The sequence below is a fragment of the Suillus fuscotomentosus genome (assembly GCF_016647785.1).
Source record: "Suillus fuscotomentosus strain FC203 chromosome Unknown F5891scaffold_4, whole genome shotgun sequence".
Taxonomy (NCBI): Eukaryota; Fungi; Basidiomycota; class Agaricomycetes; order Boletales; family Suillaceae; genus Suillus; species Suillus fuscotomentosus.
The window spans coordinates 1102145-1119777 of record NW_024539516.1 but is presented as its reverse complement, the minus strand read 5'-3'; the positions used below and the strand labels follow the sequence as shown (position 1 = coordinate 1119777).

The 17633-nt window shown below is 49.4% G+C and overlaps 8 protein-coding genes across 8 annotated transcripts; 5 read left to right on the top strand and 3 right to left on the bottom strand.

Annotated features, from left to right (window-relative positions):
• Positions 1-200: 200 nt before the first annotated feature.
• On the bottom strand, positions 201-3817 carry F5891DRAFT_1003602 (uncharacterized protein). Its single transcript, XM_041360320.1, has 5 exons — positions 3587-3817; positions 2004-3538; positions 1415-1858; positions 717-1340; positions 201-661 (listed from the first exon to the last, which is right to left on the bottom strand). Exons 2-5 carry the CDS (start codon positions 3520-3522, stop codon positions 561-563), a joined length of 2688 nt encoding a protein of 895 aa, XP_041232329.1. The 5' UTR covers positions 3523-3538; positions 3587-3817; the 3' UTR covers positions 201-560.
• A 100-nt stretch (positions 3818-3917) lies between these two features.
• Positions 3918-6290, top strand: F5891DRAFT_1003596 (uncharacterized protein). Its single transcript, XM_041360319.1, has 8 exons — positions 3918-4092; positions 4153-4223; positions 4293-4340; positions 4435-4516; positions 4565-4703; positions 4756-4974; positions 5025-5333; positions 5385-6290. The coding sequence occupies exons 1-8, from the start codon at positions 4018-4020 to the stop codon at positions 6023-6025; spliced, it is 1584 nt and encodes a 527-aa protein (XP_041232328.1). The 5' UTR covers positions 3918-4017; the 3' UTR covers positions 6026-6290.
• An 847-nt stretch (positions 6291-7137) lies between these two features.
• On the top strand, positions 7138-8143 carry F5891DRAFT_1274535 (uncharacterized protein; the record flags this gene model as incomplete). The annotated part of the gene is made up of 5 exons (XM_041370178.1): positions 7138-7289; positions 7343-7567; positions 7619-7807; positions 7853-7949; positions 8010-8143. Exons 1-5 carry the CDS (start codon positions 7275-7277, stop codon positions 8141-8143), a joined length of 660 nt encoding a protein of 219 aa, XP_041232327.1. The 5' UTR covers positions 7138-7274.
• A 449-nt stretch (positions 8144-8592) lies between these two features.
• Positions 8593-10480, bottom strand: F5891DRAFT_1003591 (uncharacterized protein). Its single transcript, XM_041360318.1, has 8 exons — positions 10298-10480; positions 10125-10246; positions 10001-10063; positions 9821-9945; positions 9598-9760; positions 9488-9543; positions 9086-9442; positions 8593-9038 (listed from the first exon to the last, which is right to left on the bottom strand). Exons 1-8 carry the CDS (start codon positions 10416-10418, stop codon positions 8708-8710), a joined length of 1338 nt encoding a protein of 445 aa, XP_041232326.1. The 5' UTR covers positions 10419-10480; the 3' UTR covers positions 8593-8707.
• Positions 10481-10546: 66 nt separating this feature from the next.
• Positions 10547-12226, bottom strand: F5891DRAFT_1003589 (uncharacterized protein). The gene is made up of 6 exons (XM_041360317.1): positions 12173-12226; positions 12086-12117; positions 11381-12035; positions 11243-11325; positions 11120-11204; positions 10547-11022 (listed from the first exon to the last, which is right to left on the bottom strand). The coding sequence occupies exons 2-6, from the start codon at positions 12096-12098 to the stop codon at positions 10692-10694; spliced, it is 1167 nt and encodes a 388-aa protein (XP_041232325.1). The 5' UTR covers positions 12099-12117; positions 12173-12226; the 3' UTR covers positions 10547-10691.
• Positions 12227-12301: 75 nt separating this feature from the next.
• On the top strand, positions 12302-13194 carry F5891DRAFT_1003584 (uncharacterized protein). The gene has a single exon (XM_041360316.1). It carries the CDS (start codon positions 12582-12584, stop codon positions 13119-13121), a length of 540 nt encoding a protein of 179 aa, XP_041232324.1. The 5' UTR covers positions 12302-12581; the 3' UTR covers positions 13122-13194.
• A 370-nt stretch (positions 13195-13564) lies between these two features.
• On the top strand, positions 13565-15060 carry F5891DRAFT_477757 (phosphoglycerate mutase). The gene is made up of 6 exons (XM_041371972.1): positions 13565-13730; positions 13784-13829; positions 13891-13898; positions 13949-14467; positions 14517-14609; positions 14664-15060. The coding sequence occupies exons 1-6, from the start codon at positions 13656-13658 to the stop codon at positions 14730-14732; spliced, it is 810 nt and encodes a 269-aa protein (XP_041232323.1). The 5' UTR covers positions 13565-13655; the 3' UTR covers positions 14733-15060.
• An 888-nt stretch (positions 15061-15948) lies between these two features.
• Positions 15949-16206, top strand: F5891DRAFT_892612 (uncharacterized protein; the record flags this gene model as incomplete). The annotated part of the gene is made up of 1 exon (XM_041373317.1): positions 15949-16206. A coding segment is annotated over one exon (258 nt), but the record flags the coding sequence as incomplete, so codon positions are not given.
• Positions 16207-17633: the final 1427 nt, after the last annotated feature.

Below are 17633 nucleotides of genomic sequence, written 5' to 3'. Positions count from 1 at the left end.
CTACGTCATCTGACTATTGTCTGGTGCTTCTACATCGATACGCCCACATGTACAGAAGTGAAGCACGCACGCGCGCGGGACTGGAGGAGGGAATGAGGGATTCGGAGGGGTATCTCTATATAATGTGGCTTTCCGACTTTCGTGCTTTGTATACTACAACTCATATGTAATCTACCCAGATACGCACTCGACCAAGCTTTTGCTTCCCCAAAATCCTCAGTTGGATTGCCATGACACTAGTAAAAACACAACACCAATGAACAACACTAATAGCGGTGACTACTCTAGGAATGCGGTCGCGGATAAGTCGACAAATAACACAAGAAACGAGTGAAGACAGTAAGTGAAAGGAATGAATGCAGTCGATGAACGTTCGCAGAACCAGGATAGGACAAGAAAACTGCGATGGAAAGGAATGTTCGTAGGAGGTTGGCATAGAGCGTGAAGTATGCAGCAAGAAAACGGAACGTCGTGAGTGTAATGAGAAACGTGATGTGACGTTGCGGGTAAGAGTGAAGTCCTTGGTATGCAAAATGTGCGTGACCTGTTTATGTGCAGTGCTATCGTCGGACAAAGAAGACCACCAGAATGATGAAAGGGGTGTATGTAAACAGCGACACTACAGACATGACACGGCACCGGAACCGCCATGCTTTTGCGTCTACATCAACACATTCGTCATCGGGACCCAAACACTCCATTATATAATCACTCACCATGCTCGATCTGCGGATCATCCAGTGAAACTCCCTTCTCATCACCAACAACACGCGTGCGCGGTGTGCGGAGAAAGAGCGCAGCGATCCACCAGACAGGGAACAAAATGAATCCCACAAAGAAGCACCACGCATGCACAGGCGACCCAGGCTCATCCTCCCCACGAAAATGCAGCGTCCAAGGCGTCTCTGCAAGTTTCTTCGGCGGGCGCCTAGGATCTCGCATGTGGAATTTCCCAGATGGCACGATTGAAGGTGCATGCGGGGACACGAGCGCACTGATAGGGATAGACGCCTGAGACATGCTTTGGCGTCTCGCGTGATTCTGATTCTGGGTGATTGAGTTGGTGAGGGAGTTCTTGTTTGGGGTTTGTTGGGGGCGGGTCGAATGAGTGGACGACGCGGCATGAGATGGTACGCTAGGACTAGAGAGGATACGAGCGCTCGTTCGGCTCGACCAGGAACCGAACTTGCCCACTTCGGGTGTTGGCTCTAAATTCATACTCTGGCTCTGAGTGGATACAGGCCGCGAATGGATGGGGGTGCCAAAAGGAGAGGACGATATACGGGCGCGCTTGCGGTGGTACGATGATGGCGCGTGAGATGAAGCAGAGAGCTTTTGACCTGCGTAATTAAATTCAGCAATCAATACGCGTTCGGAACCGTCGAGAAGAGGCGACGTAATGGAAGGTACGTACTTCGGTGGCTCTCTGGGACGGCGAAAGTTGCGCGCTGCACGTCCTTTTTCTGCTCGGGCGGTGTGGTGTCTATGTCTTCGGCTTTGCGTTTGCCTTTAATCTTATCACTATGGTTACGGGAGGTAGGAGTAGGGGTACTTGGATCCATGGTGATTGTGCGGGAAGTACGTGCAGGTGTGGGAGCAATGGAGGGAGGGAGGAGAAACTGAGACGATGGACGACCTTGTATTTTGCTTGGACCCACAGGTACGTTTAGTCTCGAAGGAGTATAATTTGGCGAGGTGGCGCCATCCGGAGCGACGCGAGTACCATTTGGATTCGCAGACATGCGCGGGTCCACGTAACTTGTTGGGCGGTGGGTCGGAGGAGGAAGGTTAGCGGATGGAGATGGAGATGGAGATGAAGATGGGGATGGGGATGGGGACTGGGATGCACGTTCCCCGCCTACAACAAATGAGTGAGTGACTGAAACGAGGGACTGAAGTGAACGTATAAGAAAATACATGGATGAATACAAAGAGAGAGAAGATGCGGAATTCGGAATGTGTGGCAGAAAACAATATCTGAATGCCGTAAGCACTGGACTTACCTTGGGGAGCTGGGGAGCGTGGTCGAAGTGGTGAAGGTGATGGAGAAAATGATCGTGATATGGGCGCCTGATTAGGAAATTGCGCCACGCTGCTACCGCGTGTTTCGGACCCCGGACCCGGGACACCACTTTGGGCAGATGGCCACTTGACGAGGTCAAGTCCTTCACCCAACGAAAGTCGCAGCATTTCGCGCGATACCTCTGCGGGCCATGCATTGTTTGAAGATGAGTTGACACCTTCTGTAGCTTGTTGTGCACTCCAAGAGGCACTGTTGCGTCGACGGAGTCGTGCTTTGTCGGATATTGTTCGTGTACGGAGGCGTTGTGCAGTGGCAGCAGGCTGCTCTTCCGAGGAAGGAGGGAAGACATCCTGCACCTTCGGGAGGCTTGCAGAACGTCGGACAGATCGGCCAAATTTCATTGATAGCGATACGAAGAAATCATCACCAATGCCAGACGGGATCCGTGATGAGCGTTTGGGAAATGAGTTGGATCGGTCCGATGCGAAACCTAATGCTGTGGGAGTGATATTATTAACGTTTTTGTCCTTGAGGTAGGATGACAAAGCCGGGTGGTTCAAGGGGGGCAGAGGGGGTGGGGGCGATGCACATGCAAACGTAAACGTGGACCGGCTCTCGGGTGTCGGATGGCCAAATGTTCCGGGAGAGTCGAATCCCAGTTCGCGAAGGATAGGTGTAGTGAAGTATGCAGTTGGGCGGGCTGTCGGAGACGTATTGGATCGTGGTCTATTAGGTGTTCGTGGATGCAGCCTAGAGGACACGATATCTGTTGGTGATGATTTGGAATGGATGGATGAGCTGCTTGTGTGATTATTGACAGATGTCGTTAAAGTACATCCCCTATTGCTTTTTTGTGCTAATGTATCGCGATGCGCTATGGAGGATCGTGGCACACTATGGGAGCTGATGATAGAGTGCAAACTTTCTGCTGAGCTGAGGCCTTCATCACTCTTATTGCTGTTACTTCTCTTCAGCGAAGGAGAATGTGACGTTCGTCTGGTAGTGTCTTTGGTGGGACCGACGTCTGCAAATTCTGGTACTATTGGGGAGCTGCGCACTCGTCGGCGACCAAACGTGGACCAGTCCCCAGGTGCAGCTAGGTGGTCAATTGATTTTGATTCGCTTAGAGTTGTTTCATGAGCCGGTGAGTCTGACCCAGGTTTGTCCACTTCGCATACACTCTCGGAGATGGGTTTTGCCCGCAGTATATTGCGAAGCCCCCAATTACTAACATCTACAGTGTGTCTCCGAGTTCTTGGAGTTAAGCTGCGAGGCAGAGATTCTGAATCAGCCATGTCCAAGTATGAACTCGGATTCTCGAGAATCCTCTTGTCTATGCCATGACGCACTGCTGGGGATGTTTCGATGGTTGAATCCACACCATAACTGAGGGCAGGAGTGGGCGGGACGATGCAGCAGTTTTCTGGTTGCAAAGGCGGAGCGGCAGTGGAATGGTTACCAATACCTCGGCCTCGGATATGAGAGAGAAATGAGTGCATCTCTCGCTAGAAACTTCTACTATGCGAGTCAGTGCGACGCATATGCGAGAATCGTCTGGCGTACAGTCCCTCCGCCAATTATAACGTGCTGGATCGAATGCGTTGAACGTCCGTTCTGGTGAGGCACGGGGATAGTAGTAGGAACAGGACGTCACGTCCCGAATCGTCACTACCGCCAAGCAACTGGGTAACAAAGGCCGACCTAAACCAGCACGAAGGCAACGGTCGTGCGCCAATGTGGCCAATCCAACGAACGTTGACAAGTTGGACGGAGCCAAGAGAATCCCTGTTCCCTGTTCCAGATCAGTTCTCCGAGTAGAACCACTAGATCAGCATCAACCCCTTCTGCAGGGGTCGACTCCATTTACGCGTCGAGATCACATGATCATCGACAATTGATTACATAATCCACAGCTGAGGCGGTGGCAGCTGCACATTCAGACCGTGACCGTGCTTTCCATTGAGCTGCCAGCTGTGTCCTTGATTTTGCCCACCATGGATCGCTTCGACTCCCTGGCGAGTACCCTGTCAAACCTGACTGTTTACGACCTCAAGAACATGTACAACCAAGTACGTGGCAACGAAGAGCAGGGCAATTGCAATTACACATGCTGATAGTTCATGATATAGGCCAAAAATGTTGTGCTTAATGTTAGCGAGATGGAATCCAAAGTCAGGGAGGCGACTAATGACGAACCTTGGTAAGCATATCACGACCAAGCTCAATGCAGGGCATAGTAGACTCATCGGGCAACGCTAGGGGCGCCTAGTTCCACATTAATGCAAGAAATTGCTCAAGGGTTAGTGACTTTTATATCGTATTAGATGTCAATTGACATTTTGCATAGGACATTCAACTTGTAAGCCTATTACTCCAGGGTTCCGACTGTATGCCCCATTGACGTACCCTAGCCAAAACTTCAATGAGATCATGCCGTGTATATATGCCCGGTTTATGGAAAAAGAGGCACGGCAGTGGAGACAGATTTACAAGGTAGGCTGTTGTGTTTTATCCAGCCCTCCCGCTAACATACGTCCACAGGCCCTCCAACTGCTTGAATACTTAATCAAACACGGCAGTGAGAGAGTTGTCGATGACTCTCGTTCCCACATCTCCACACTCAAGATGCTCAGAAATTTCCATTACATAGACGACAAGGGCAAAGATGAGGGCCAGAATGGTATGCAGTTGACTGCGAATCAAACGACACCTCTGACGTACTGCGTATATAGTCCGCAACCGGGCCCGTGAACTGGTAGACCTATTGTCCGATGTAGATGCCATCCGCACGGAGCGACGGAAAGCGAAAACCAATCGCCATAAATATGTCGGTACTGGCAACGATTCCATGAGCTTCAGCTCGGGTGGCAGCCGCTTCGGTGGATTTGGCAGCGATAGCTTCTCGAGTGGAAGTGGAGGCTATTATGGCGACAGAATGAGTGGTAGAGATGGTGAGAGTCTTGTAGATCTCAAAATTCATCATTTGCTCACGTTGTGATAGATTACGGAGGCAATTCTGGTTTCAGAGATAGCAATGGTAGAAAGGACTTCGAGGAGTACACTGCTGGGGATGACGAGACTGTTGTCAGACGATCAGGTTCTGTCAGTAGGAGTCATACTGGGTCCCGTCAGGGCACACAATCAGTTGGTTCTCCTGTTCGTCCGGTGCAACCTGCGCCTCCGAAGCCGAAAGAACCTGAGGTCGATCTCCTGGGTGGCTTCAGTGACGAGCCGGTGGTCGCTGCCAGCGTCAATCCCGTGTCTAACACGAACAAAGCCCTTCCATCCGTAGGTAATGTCAGTCTCGATGGTGAGGCGCCCATTAGAAGGTTCTTTCAGATAACTTATGTAACTCATGCAGATGATGATTTTGCTGATTTCCAAGCTGCGCCGTCTTCACCCGCACTATCTTCACCTGCCCCAGCATCTGCTTCTCTCCCCACTAAGCCTACGTTGATGGAGATGCTACGGAGTACAAGCCCTCCTGCCAATCGAACACCCACGATGAGCCCATCACTTGGATCACAAATTCCTAAACCCGCTGCATTTTCCAACACTTCTGCGAGGGCGCTTTCTCCCACAAACAGACAAATTTTCCCTACTACTGCTGGCGGGTCATCCGGCAACTTGTGGTCTACGTCGACACCGCTGTCGCCTACGACATCCGTCCGAACATCGATGTCAGCTGTCCCAATCATCCCCGCAGCTCCACCCCTAAAAGCTTCACCTGCTGCAGCCCCGAAATCGTCATCGAACTTTGAGGACTTGTGGTCGTTGTCTCTAGGCACATCATCGACGACCCCAACTGTCAAATCTGGGAACACTGGTAAATCTATTAAAGATCTCGAGAAAGAGAAAGCCCAGGCTGGTATTTGGGCATCGAGTCAGAAGCCAGGTTCAATCCAGATGGGAATGGGTAGCGGATTCGGGAATTTTGGTGGTATAGGCACCTCTGGCGGAACATCCGCTTCTGCCAGTGATGGAGATGACCTCTTGCTGTGAATCATGGTTACAGGCGGAATCATGCGATTCGGGGGGCTGGAAAATAGACGCCAGGTGCAGTTGTTTGTTTAATATTACCACGTTGGTTCATAAGTTTATCTACTATCAAATTTTGCGGACTGATTCATGTTGTGACCATGTGTAACAACTCTCCAAGACCCATCAGGCTGGGCAAGAGTTGGAGATATTAAGAGCCGTCATCCCACTTCCTCACCTTCCTTAACACGCAGTTCTGAGCAAGATGTACAAAAATCAGTGAAGCCAATCATGAAACGATATTGCCACATTCCGTGGAGTCTCTTCCGTCTTAGACAGCTGAAATGGAAATTTTGACAGCCTGAGCGCTGCGTCCAATTCGGTCTGAAGACAGCTCCGATCAACTAATAATGAGTACTGAGTGACGTCATGGATGAATCAAAAACCTCTCGTCGGTGCTTCTTGATCTGTATCTTTTTTTTGCAGTGTAGATACCACAAGTACACCTTATATCAGCTTACTGATACACTGCGGTCGAAGGGTACTGTCAGCCTGCCAGAGTGGGGTACTAATAGTACTTAGTACTAAGTTCAATCCATAGGCAACCTGAACCAAAACAACGGTATCATGCTATGATAGGTCCATCGTGATGATAGCGGCTATGTAAGTTAAGTGCAAGAGCAGGCAAGAGCCCATAATATCATTCTCCTTGCTGTGCGACGTGCGTTAGACCTTTGATTCGGAAGTTTTATAACAATGTACCATTACCAAATATGTTCGCGTGAACTTTAGTCGTGCAGGCTTACCATTACCAAATATGTTCGCGTGAACTTTAGTCGTGCAGTGGAACCACCTCCGTTATCGGCAAAACCTCCGAACAACACGCAGTGAGTCCTGTTTTATCGAGGGCGGAAGTGTTTACACAGAACCAGAAGACTGACGCCTGCACGATTAAAGTTCACGCGAACATATTCGGTAATGGTACATTGTTATAAAACTTCCGAATCAAAGGGTCTAACGCACGTCGCACAGCAAGGAGAATCTGGTGCCCTACATAGAGAATAATATTACGGGCTTTTGTAGTTACTACATAGCCCACGGTGGACCTATTTTAGCATGATACCGTTGTTTCGGATCAGGTCGCCTCTGGATTGAAAGTACTACTAAGTATTAGTACCCACGGGGTATTCAAAAACTCTCAATCGCATATAAGCCAGCATGTCAAGATGCAGTATACGTAGTCCAGCTGCACTCTTCTCTTTGACCGCTCGACATGACTTTACCGGATGTACGTTTTCAAAATGTAGGAAGACTTAGGCTTGCATGACTGAACTACGCTAGGCTTCCAACATTTATGGGGCTCGGACTTCCGACGAAAGTACACTTGCTGAAGACCGAATGCTTCCCGGAGCTCTTCGTGACGCGTCCTTTGTAACGAGATTACTCTGTCTTTTTGCACTGGGACGTCCCGATCTTGAAACCCATTGGGAGTCGCTGCAATCCGAGGACGCGTTCCAGAATGCTAGGGAAAGGCAATGCTCTATCCTGACCAACACTATCACCGCAGTAAGCAATTCAACTCCTCGCCGGCGCTTACACAGTCTAAAACTTCGGAAGGCCGGTTTACTTCTCGCGACGAGTGGTGTTTTCGTGACTACTGTCTCTCCCGCGCCGTATTTTGACTACACCTCGCCTGCCCCCTATTTTCTACTCTTCATATCGCTCATGATGGCCATGATTGCAATGTTGACATCGGGCTTGGGCATGATACGTTGGCTACATGCCGATCGCCAGTGGACTCAAGAGGTAGGGATTATTTTTCTTTGACAACATCCACTAACTCATCATTAGCAAATCAAGCCAGGCGGTTATTTCCTCTTGTCTTACCTCTCGTCGATGGTCATGCCCATGTTCTTTGCTGGCCTGTCCCTGAATTGCTTCATATTTGGTGGGTTGCTCGACTAATGATGTGCTCTCCCTTGGTCCTCATGTACTGCTTCGTCCCCAGCGATGTTGCTAGCAGGCTTCAGCTCTCAGAACGCTGTCTGCCACGTCCTTACCGCGGTCTGGCTCGTCGCATACGTCGTCGGTGTTGGGTCGATGTCATCTGAATTTATGTGGAAGTTAGCCCAGATGTCTTAGGTCACGCTAACCTAGACACCGCCACTAGTCTACTAGCTCTCACTTACACCGATTTTTACATTGCATAAATATAACAGCGCGACTCGAGTTTGGTAATATGCCATGATCAGCTTCGGAACTAATAAGGTGTCAGTGTCTGCCTCCCGATGCGCTGGAAGCCAGGCAGCACACTTTGAACGCAGTGTACCACCTCTCCAATAAGTTGAAAGTGGGTGTCGGGAGATAGGTAGAGTGTGCCATTGGTGTGCCAAGTAGTGGCACAGTTAAAGTTCAAAGTGTGTTCGATTAATCCGCGATTATATTACCTCTACGCCCGCACACCGATAGATTTGGTGGTAGTGTGACTGCGCAACCTGCAACTATTTAGTGTTGCTTGTTAATTCCAAGCGCCGTGGAATCCATTGATTTCACGAAGCCTGTGCAGGCAGAAAGAGTAATTCAAGCACAAACTATAACACCGGTGTCATTCTTCATCGATGCATCAAGATTATGCCAGTGATTAAATGATGATTCTTGACGCATGCAGTAGTATAATACGTAGATGCAAACAGAACCAAAGCGGAACTACACGATGTCCTTCCGCGGCCTACCCCCCTTTTTTACGGTCGGCGTGTCCAAGTCAGAATTGGAGAGGTAGGCAAAGTTGCGTTTTATTGGCTCCACATAATTCATGCCGAGCTCGCGCAGGACAGCGTCTTCGCTTTCACCTTCTACAAACGTCCAGTACCCTTCCTCTGCATCCGCTGGGAGTGATGGGTCAGAGGTCCACCTCCACAGGCCGAATTCATCGAGGAGCAGGCCCAGTCGCGCAGCTTTGGTACGGATGTCAATGTTGAATTCCTTGTCCCCAGTCAACGCGAGTAGTGCTGCTCCCTTTGACTTCACAGGGGCGAGGCTGCATGCCATCAAATCAGTGCGCCAAAAATCTTTATCAAAACTTACTTCAAGTCCAATCGAATGTAAAGGCCCTGCTGCTCGCGAATACGCTCGATTCGTTGAGAACGTTCTTCCCAAGTTCCGTCTACAGTCCTTTCAGGTAGCCGTATCACACCTTGCCACTTCTTGGAACCAGGCGACAGCGTCTCAACGACGAGGCCACGGCTTTCGAGTGGGAAGACCACATCACGCAAGAGAAGCGAGTCCTGAACTTCCCGTAGCTTTCTAGATGATGTGTGAAAACGTGTCCTGCTAATTCCTTGTGCAACTGAACCATTCTTTGATGGGGGCGTAGGCACATGGACATGAGAAGGGTGAGTCAACATAATATCAACGCCCAAGAACGATCGAGCACCCCGCCGACTATTGAAGTTAACGTAGAAAGAGGACAGGATGCAGATTGCTTACTAGCTACCCACGAGCTCAACATCAAATTTACAAGAGATGTTCTCCAAAATAAATTTCTAGACATTGATGAGCCGATGAAGCATTCTTCGAGTAATAAATCAATAACGCACAGCGAGTAGTTCGGCTTGACTTCTCTCGACAGGTCGTTCGAGATGCCCGTAGTATCGCGCGCCGATTTGCTGCGAGGGACTCAACATGTCAAAGAACTTCGGTGTCTTCAGATCCCCAATGGATGTACAACCCGCGTCAACGAGGACTTTCGCAGTCCTTGGGCTGTAGTTATGCAATTTGTCAGAACATCGTCAAATTCAACGCAGGGTGAACGTGTAGTACCCAATGGCAGAAACAGACTGCAATGACCGAGTTATCATGTTCTTCTGTTTCGCCTCAGGATCAGAACTCCCTCTTGCCTTGGATTTCGACACTCCTTCAGAAGGTTTGATGACAGCTTCCGGGTCCTGGAGACGCGCATGAAACCCACGGACACTTGCAAGACGCGTAACACCTACGGACATAATCTTTACCCGACAAGAACGCGTCTATCCTGTTTCTGATTCCAACGCCTACCCCCTTCAGCTACACAGAGTCCCTAGCAGTGAATACTAATCTCGCAGGGTCAGTAGCAAATAGTTCTAACCTTTTTCACCTGAGCTACGTCCCGCACGGGTTCCTCCAGCGCACCGATAGCCTCGATAGCTCGTGCAAACGCACGAACTTTGTAACCGTTTCTGTTCGGACAGGTGTTTTCACGCTCTAAATCTACGTCGGGGGTTGAGGATTTTCTCTGCAGTTTAAACTTAAGGAACTCACTTTGTGATAGCATTTGGAGGAGATCATGGTTCGGACCGAGATTTCTCGTCGAGAATGCCCTCCTCGAGCAAGAACCGTGGGAGAAGAAAGTGGTTGCTCGGAATAGTGAGCGAGACAGCATGAAACTTATGCTCCTAATTCTCTGACCACAATACTTCAATCAAGCTGCCAACAACACTGGTGGCTTCTGTTCGAAGTATAATTTCATTTTGTGTCAGGTGACCACTTGTTCACTTACACAAAAGGAAATTAGGACGAAGGAAGAATATTTTCAAGAGTGCCACAGAATCGCAGATACAATCGTTCACTTCACAAAAAAATGGCGATGAAGCAGAACTTAAAATACGTAAGCACACATGCGAATCGAATACGATGATAAGGTCATCACTCCAGCCTAGATACCCGCCATTTGCATCCTAGCTTGCCCAGCAGACTGTGCTCCTCCCTGCTGCCCTGCGGCACCCTGCACCTGCTGCTGCCCAGGTATGGTTTGACCGGGTTGTGCCAATACCAGGCCCGGTCCCATTACAAATGCTGCGACTGTCTTCTCCTCGAGGTCTGCATAGCGAACGCTCATCTCTTTACGCTCTTTGCACCAGTCATCGGGATTCCACCATGTGTATGTTCCTGCTTCGCCCCCTGGGATTTTTGATGATGGAGCACTGCCGCTTTCTTTTGTTATCCAAATCCGTAGGTCTTTGTGGTATCGCCAATTGCGATTCCACCTGTGAAGCCGCGAGTCAGTCTAAATCCGTAAGTATGGCAGCCAAAACAACACTGTGGGAGCATCGAAAGTTTTCTGAGACATGAATCGAGACCTACAATTCCTGCGCTGCGATTTCTTGCAGTGCATCCCTCGGACTTGAATAGAACATGAAAAACAGCGTCTCATCACTGAAAGCTCCGGCTTGGCTGGTCCTAATGGCGGTGGTTGAGCGCTATAACACGGAGGCAGATGAAAATCAGGTTCAACGCTATGGGCTGCAGATTGATCTGCCCACGGCGTAACAAATGTCGAATACAGGTTTCTTTCATGTAACATAAGCAAAAACCGTCCAAGCGTCTAGTGATGCACTGACATACCCCTCGTAACCCATGTCGAGTCCCATTGCACCTAAATCCGTACCGACGCTACTCAGACCTCCATCTGCATCAACACCGGCGTTCTTAATCATTGCGAGCAGGCCAAGCAAGCCCCACCGGTCTGCTGCGGACATGAGCACCTGCTGTGCGGGAGTCTGTGGATGATGGTGAGCCTGCACAAGTGGGTTATGTGTTGGTTGTGGATTATGCAGCTGTGGGTGTGCGTTATGCTGATGCGGATGTATATGATGCGTCCCGTTTGACACATGCGGGCTTACTCCCGGAGGTGGTACACCGGGTGGCGCACTGAGATCAGCACCAGACGGTGGATTCTGCGATTGAGTCGAGTTCTGGCCGCTTAATGGCTGCTGACCTGCCTGACTTCCCAGCGCTGGAAAATCATCGGGGCCAAAATCTCTGCTCTGCGCCACTGCACCTGCAGCACCTGACCCACTCTGCCCTGCCTGCGTTGCATAACTTGTGACATTAGACCCTGGTGCAATGGCAGGCGTTCGGTGCGCATTTTGTTGCTGAAGGGTTGGTGTCGGATAACTCCGTTGTGGTAGAGGATATTGCGACGTTGGGTAGGGAGACCGAAATTGCGACGACAAACCAGCTGGAGGAGCAAGACTTGGTGGTCGCTGTAGAGGTTGACCTGGCCGGAACTAAGTGCAACAATGGCGCCAGAGCAAGCTGAGAACACACCTGGTCGGTTCATTATGAGTTAAGAATATCTGCTATAAACATCACTGTTATTACGATAGTAGATGCAGTGAACAAGAGAAAACTCACGGTAACTTGTTTGACGGTTTCTGATGTTTTGCGTAGCTGGTCGACGAATATCTTATGTTGATGCTTGTTTGTTGACCTGTAGCGTTCTGTTCGCAGAGCGCTTAGCGCTTAAATGTCGACTTTGACGCCATCAGCTTGGCTATGCTCAGGCCAAAAAAATCAGCTGCGTTTCCTAACAAAGAAAGCATGCGCAAACTGCGATTGATTGCTATCTATCCATCATGCATCATGCATGTAACTTTTCCCGTCGAGCTGCTGCACTTACAATGTGCATGGTGCGTGGCTTATCGCTGACCTACAGCATGCAGCACACCTTTTTGACTGGGTGTTCAGCTCACTGGTTCTACTCTATCTTTGTGTGGACGCACATGGACGCAACGGCTGAGTCTATCCCCGCTCTGGGTGCCTGATGATAATGCCGTTCTACTTGCGATGCCCTACTACCTCGGTCCTCCACATACTCCTCGCGGTGATTCTGCGGTGTTGTCCCAACCAGAAAAAATGTACATCTACAAACGACCAGCAACGCAGAGCTTCACGTACCATTCACGTACCCAGGCGTACGGGCCCCTTCGACCTTCGTCGCACTAAACTGAACGAATGCCTACCTCAGAGCACACCGACTTTTGCAGACAACTGGTACTTGCCTCGACGCAAATCTCTCGGTCTCTTACGATGCACAATCTCATTAAGGATTCGCAACCATAACGCGCCGCGCGGTCAACCCACGTTCTCCAGCTTTCTGAACATCGCCCCGTTCGGTGTTGCCAGTTACCAATCACCGCTCGTGCGACGTACTTCGAAAGAGCTGACCGGTGGTGCCTGTTTTTCCAGTTGGAAACGGGCGAACCGAGTTGGCTTCATAAAAATACAGCATGCCAATTTTATGACACTGCTTTCTGCCTCGGCAATTTTTAGCTCCGTATTTCTAGCCTCTGTAAGTGCATGAAACGAATGTTATGATTGTGTTTCAGGATAGAGCTGGTTCCTGTGGTGTCACACGATTATTATTTTGCGGTGAGCCCTCAGTGTTTTGCTGGTGGTCTCGGCTTTTTGTCCAGTCTTGCGGAACCGATCATACGGTTCGGGCGCCTGATGGAAGGAACCCTGAGTTCGACTAGTCGCCTTCCCGTGGCCACGATCTTTCATGATCCGTTCATCAGAGTTGCGTCAAAGGGGACTTGTAGTTGAGAGGGACCATCATTCTCTGGCATGTCACACGCCCAAGCAAAGTGTTCTTTCTCAAACTCTGGAATGCGGCTGTCATCGTACCACAATCGTGCTAAATATAACCGGGGGCGTCAGAATGAAATCTGCGCGTCAAATTACCGTCAATGTGAAATTTATGCTCCGACACGCTAGAGCCTCATTTCGGTTGCGTTTCGGTATGTAAGTAAACCCTGCAAGCCTTGCCATCGATTGGATTGCCGTCGATACCTCTGATCAGACGAGATGCTCACAGTGACATTGGCACGTCCCTCTAATGACTCTGGGAGATCCTTCCATATTGCTGATGGCATGTGCACAGATTAGACATGGAGAGTCCACACACAACGTAGTAAGGCTGAAGTAGTGGTCTGGTGATACCCACTGATCACAAGATGATTGCAGCTAGCTCTCTGGTCGGGCTGCACGGAATGTCCTCTCACGGAAAGAGGTAAGTCATAGTTCGAATGCGCGTTTATCTAACGAGCATCACGACTGATCTTGGCTATCAGGAACGCAGGTAAGCCTTTCTCCCACCTCCCCCTCAGCGCGAGCTAAACCCAAGAACAGCAAGCACGCGCCGTAGGCGCATACTTTGCAGACACACAATTCACCAAGATCTATGCGTCTCCTCTACCCCGCGCACGGGACACAGCCCAAGCGGTACTAGACGCGCAACCCACACCCAAGCCTCCTCATGATTTCACCATCACCGACATCAGAGAGCAAAGCTTTGGAGCTGCAGAAGGGCATCAGACATGCGTACGGGAGCCAGGCAAGACACTCGAAGCTCACTTTGCGGAGGGAAAGTACCCGATATTATATGAAAGCGAGAAACACGTGGCATTTCCTGGCGGGGAGTCGGTGGAGGATTTGACGAGGAGGGGTGAGAAGGCAGTGAGGGATGTTGTGCTTCCTCATGTAGTGAATGTTGCGAGGTCCGGGGGGAATGAGCATATCGCACTTGTGAGTCATGGGTTGTGTATTGCGCAACTGGTGGGCGCAATTGTGCGATTGGGTGGGGGGACATGGAAGCGAAAGGGACCCATGGTTAATACGGGGTGGGTGAGGGTAGAGGTGCGGATTCAGGTGAGTTTGACGGGTATTCAACACGAGGTGTTGCTCATGGGTGACTTAGGGTGAGGTGCCGCTGCAAGTTGCGGACGACGAGGTTCCTGCGATAGAAGTGACAGTGATAGACGAGGGCAGGACAGATCACCTTGAAGGCCTTGTGCGTTGGTTTCGTTTGTGATGTCGACAGGCTGACGAGAACATGACTTGACAGCTGGACGGAAGCTCACTTCATGGCATGAAAGCGATTATGGGTGGAGGAGTGGTTGATGCAAAGATCTAGAGCCCGAATTTAGCGGAGGCTATCGCGCAGACGTCCGTGGATAAGTAGAGCTTGCACATACATCACGAAGACCGCTGGTTGCACTAACCGGAACCATCATAACTTAACTTATGTAACCTCGGTTAAGAGGTTAAATCGATTTGCGACCAAGGAAACCCACAGGTGCCTCACACCCCTGAGACTATAGCATCTGCCATAATTGGAGCGCGGTGGTGGTTGCGCTGAAGCTTGAAGCTCTAGAAATTGAAGGAGACTATGATATATCTATTTCATGCCTTCAGATGTAGTTTTCAGATACGGAGCTTTTTTGAAAATCCTATGTATTGGCAACGCCCGATGAGACAGTATGCTTCTGTGTGCTAGAATCGATGATGAGTCATCGGTGTAATTAGTACGAACTATTGGCTTGGATACGGTGCTTCGAACAGGGATACGTGGAGTAGCGGGCAGTACTGGACAGTCGTCGGACTTAGAATGTGTGTGTGCCGTATAGTGTTGTTGTCGAGGTGAGGTCAACTCGAGCTAAACTCGGCTCGGCTCGAAAATGACCCAATTCGTTTCAACTCGAACCTTCCGAACTAAATCGAGTTACAACTCGTTGGACTCGCGAGTTAGAAACGAGTTCATGCCATACATCGTAATCCCCTGTACTACATCATAATGGTCATTATTGTTGTATCCCTTCATTGCAATTGGCACACAGATTGGCAGCTAAGTTCCCCTCCAACATCCAAAAGAACTTGGAATCTGGATTGTCACTCTCGGCTATTGACTCTTGAGACCCTGACTGGACACTGAAATTTTCAATTGAAGTAAAACACTTTGTGGCTCAGAGCTATTGCTGCGAGCAACATTTTACCCCATGTCGTTGCAGCAGAATCCTGGCCCATGGTCATTTCCTCCGAGTCATCTCAGCCCTGAACACTTGTCTCCGAACCAACGACAGCACCAGAAACTGTGCAGGAACTCATTCGCAAGGAACTCGAACAAGACAGGAAAGATGCCGAGTGCGAGTTTTCTCGTTACGAAGATGCAGGATTACTACCTGACGTGGCTGAACGCACAACAGATATAGTTCGTTTTTGGGAGGTATGTCATATCATTTTTTTTCATTAATTTCATAGAATTAAGGAGTATTATATTCTAGCAAAAAGAACACACATTCCCGCTTCTATTTTGTGTCGCCATGGACGTTCTGCCTGCTCAAGCTTCATCTGTGCCTTCCGAGCGCATATTTTCATCAACCAAAGAGACCTGCACTCTACAGCGCAGCAACCTATCTCCGACCATACTCGAGGCGCTACAAGTTCTGAAGTTCACTTACAAGCAAGACCGCCTCAATTTTACGGAGGACCTGGTAGCTAATGAGCAGGACTACACGATATCTGGACCTGTGACTTCAAGAGCAGTTGACGAGCTAATGGCTACTGGGAATCTTCGCGAGCTCGATCAGTTCCTTGCAAATGCAAGGGAAATTGATTGTAACTAGTTGATTGTAGTTTCTGTCTGCTCATCGTGTATTACTTGCAAAAATCGTCGTTGGCAGTATCTAGCATCCCTGGCTTCTCATTGGCTGAACCACCGGTTCGCATAATTCTGAACTCGTTAGTAACTCGCGAGTCGAACGAGGCGCAACTCGTTGCAACTCGTAAGTATCGAACTGTGTCGAGGTACCACAAATTTCCACCTCGATTCGATTTGATTCGCCTCGCGGCAACACTAGTGCCGTATTGATGTTTGTTTAGGGCAAGCGGGACCCTCCAGCTCAATGCTCAGAGGGTCCGCGATCAATATTAGCACCGAGATGTGACAGCTCGTAAGAAGACAGTAGTACACGTATCGTACAAATCGTAGCTATCACTTCGAGGGAAAAGAGTAATGTACAAGCCACCAACATGGCCGTTAACTGAAAGAATCGAGGGGAAAAACTAATGTACAAGCCCCCAAAGTGGCTGCTGACTGAAGGGAAGAAAAACTAATGTACAAGCCCCAAAAGTGGCTGCTGACTGAAGGGAAGGTCAAGTTTTGACCGACCAAGCGCTATAGGGCTATTTTTTTTTTTTTTTTTTTTTTAGTTAATAGATATATCAGAATTCAAACGTACAAATAAAAATTCAAACCAAACAAGAACGGAGCTGTACATCTCGGTGAGTTAATGACCTTGCGAACTGTGAACAAGAAGGTGAAGCAAGAACGGATGCTTCCGAATGTATTTTTGGAATATGTCTGAGGACCAGCGTCCCGCTGCCTGAATCAGCGCAGGTGCGACGCCATTCCCCGCAAGAGCTGTCGCTCCTCCGGCACGCATGGAGTGCCCTGAGATTGTAGGTGGGAAGAACCATCGTAGATAGCGCATGAACCACGCACGAGTGGGCATGCTCCCATCCACAGTGATCCAAAGCTGAGGGTGGTGCACAAACACTCTATCTCGGGCAGACACATACCGCCGAAAGATATTCAAACCGTCTACACGTCCTTCTGGTTCCCCCAATAGCAAAATCTCGCATCCTTCTCCCGAAGTCCCGGTTTTGTGATGAGGTAGAGTGTAGGATGCTGAGCTGTCTGTCAGTACGAGAGAGTGTCGGAGGGGAACTTTGCGATATGATTGTTTTGTTCGAGGATGCGACGGACGAAAGAATGACAGAAAGAATTCTATAAACGAAAGTAGTAAGTACTCAGTCTCAATAGTCGAAGACTAGGAGACTACTAGCTGACCTATAAACGAAAGTAGTAAGTACTAGAGTAGTAGTCAGTATCGTAGTAAAGAGTCTAAATAAATAATATCATACCTCAGTCTCAATAGTCGAAGACTGAGGTGCTAAGTAATATAAAACTTCTAATGAGCGCATAGCGTATTATGTAAGCGAGTGTTGTTTGTTGTTGTCCGAATCAAAGTTATCA

Excerpts from the sequence above, each read along its gene's own strand:
- F5891DRAFT_477757 (XM_041371972.1), top strand. The coding sequence starts at position 13,656 with ATGACTCTGGGAGATCCTTCCATATTGCTGATGGCATGTGCACAGATT. Across the intron at positions 13,731-13,783 it reads GAGAGTCCACACACAACGTA|CTAGCTCTCTGGTCGGGCTG; the intron begins GTAAGGCTGAAG and ends AGATGATTGCAG. Across the intron at positions 14,468-14,516 it reads GGGTAGAGGTGCGGATTCAG|GGTGAGGTGCCGCTGCAAGT; the intron begins GTGAGTTTGACG and ends TGGGTGACTTAG.
- F5891DRAFT_1003591 (XM_041360318.1), bottom strand. The coding sequence starts at position 10,418 with ATGCTGTCTCGCTCACTATTCCGAGCAACCACTTTCTTCTCCCACGGT. Across the intron at positions 10,247-10,297 it reads CCTCCAAATGCTATCACAAA|ATTTAGAGCGTGAAAACACC; the intron begins GTGAGTTCCTTA and ends CCCCCGACGTAG. Across the intron at positions 9,443-9,487 it reads GTTGAGCTCGTGGGTAGCTA|TCGGCGGGGTGCTCGATCGT; the intron begins GTAAGCAATCTG and ends TAACTTCAATAG.
- F5891DRAFT_1003589 (XM_041360317.1), bottom strand. Across the intron at positions 11,326-11,380 it reads CTCGACATGGGTTACGAGGG|AAACCTGTATTCGACATTTG; the intron begins GTATGTCAGTGC and ends GTTACATGAAAG. Across the intron at positions 11,205-11,242 it reads TGATTTTCATCTGCCTCCGT|CCGGAGCTTTCAGTGATGAG; the intron begins GTTATAGCGCTC and ends GGACCAGCCAAG.
- F5891DRAFT_1003602 (XM_041360320.1), bottom strand. The coding sequence starts at position 3,522 with ATGCACTCATTTCTCTCTCATATCCGAGGCCGAGGTATTGGTAACCAT. Across the intron at positions 1,859-2,003 it reads ACGCTCCCCAGCTCCCCAAG|GCGGGGAACGTGCATCCCAG; the intron begins GTAAGTCCAGTG and ends CATTTGTTGTAG. Across the intron at positions 662-716 it reads TGATCCGCAGATCGAGCATG|ACGCAAAAGCATGGCGGTTC; the intron begins GTGAGTGATTAT and ends GTGTTGATGTAG.
- F5891DRAFT_1003596 (XM_041360319.1), top strand. The coding sequence starts at position 4,018 with ATGGATCGCTTCGACTCCCTGGCGAGTACCCTGTCAAACCTGACTGTT. Across the intron at positions 4,341-4,434 it reads GGGTTAGTGACTTTTATATC|CCAAAACTTCAATGAGATCA; the intron begins GTATTAGATGTC and ends GACGTACCCTAG. Across the intron at positions 5,334-5,384 it reads AGGTAATGTCAGTCTCGATG|ATGATGATTTTGCTGATTTC; the intron begins GTGAGGCGCCCA and ends TAACTCATGCAG.
- F5891DRAFT_1003584 (XM_041360316.1), top strand. The coding sequence starts at position 12,582 with ATGATAATGCCGTTCTACTTGCGATGCCCTACTACCTCGGTCCTCCAC.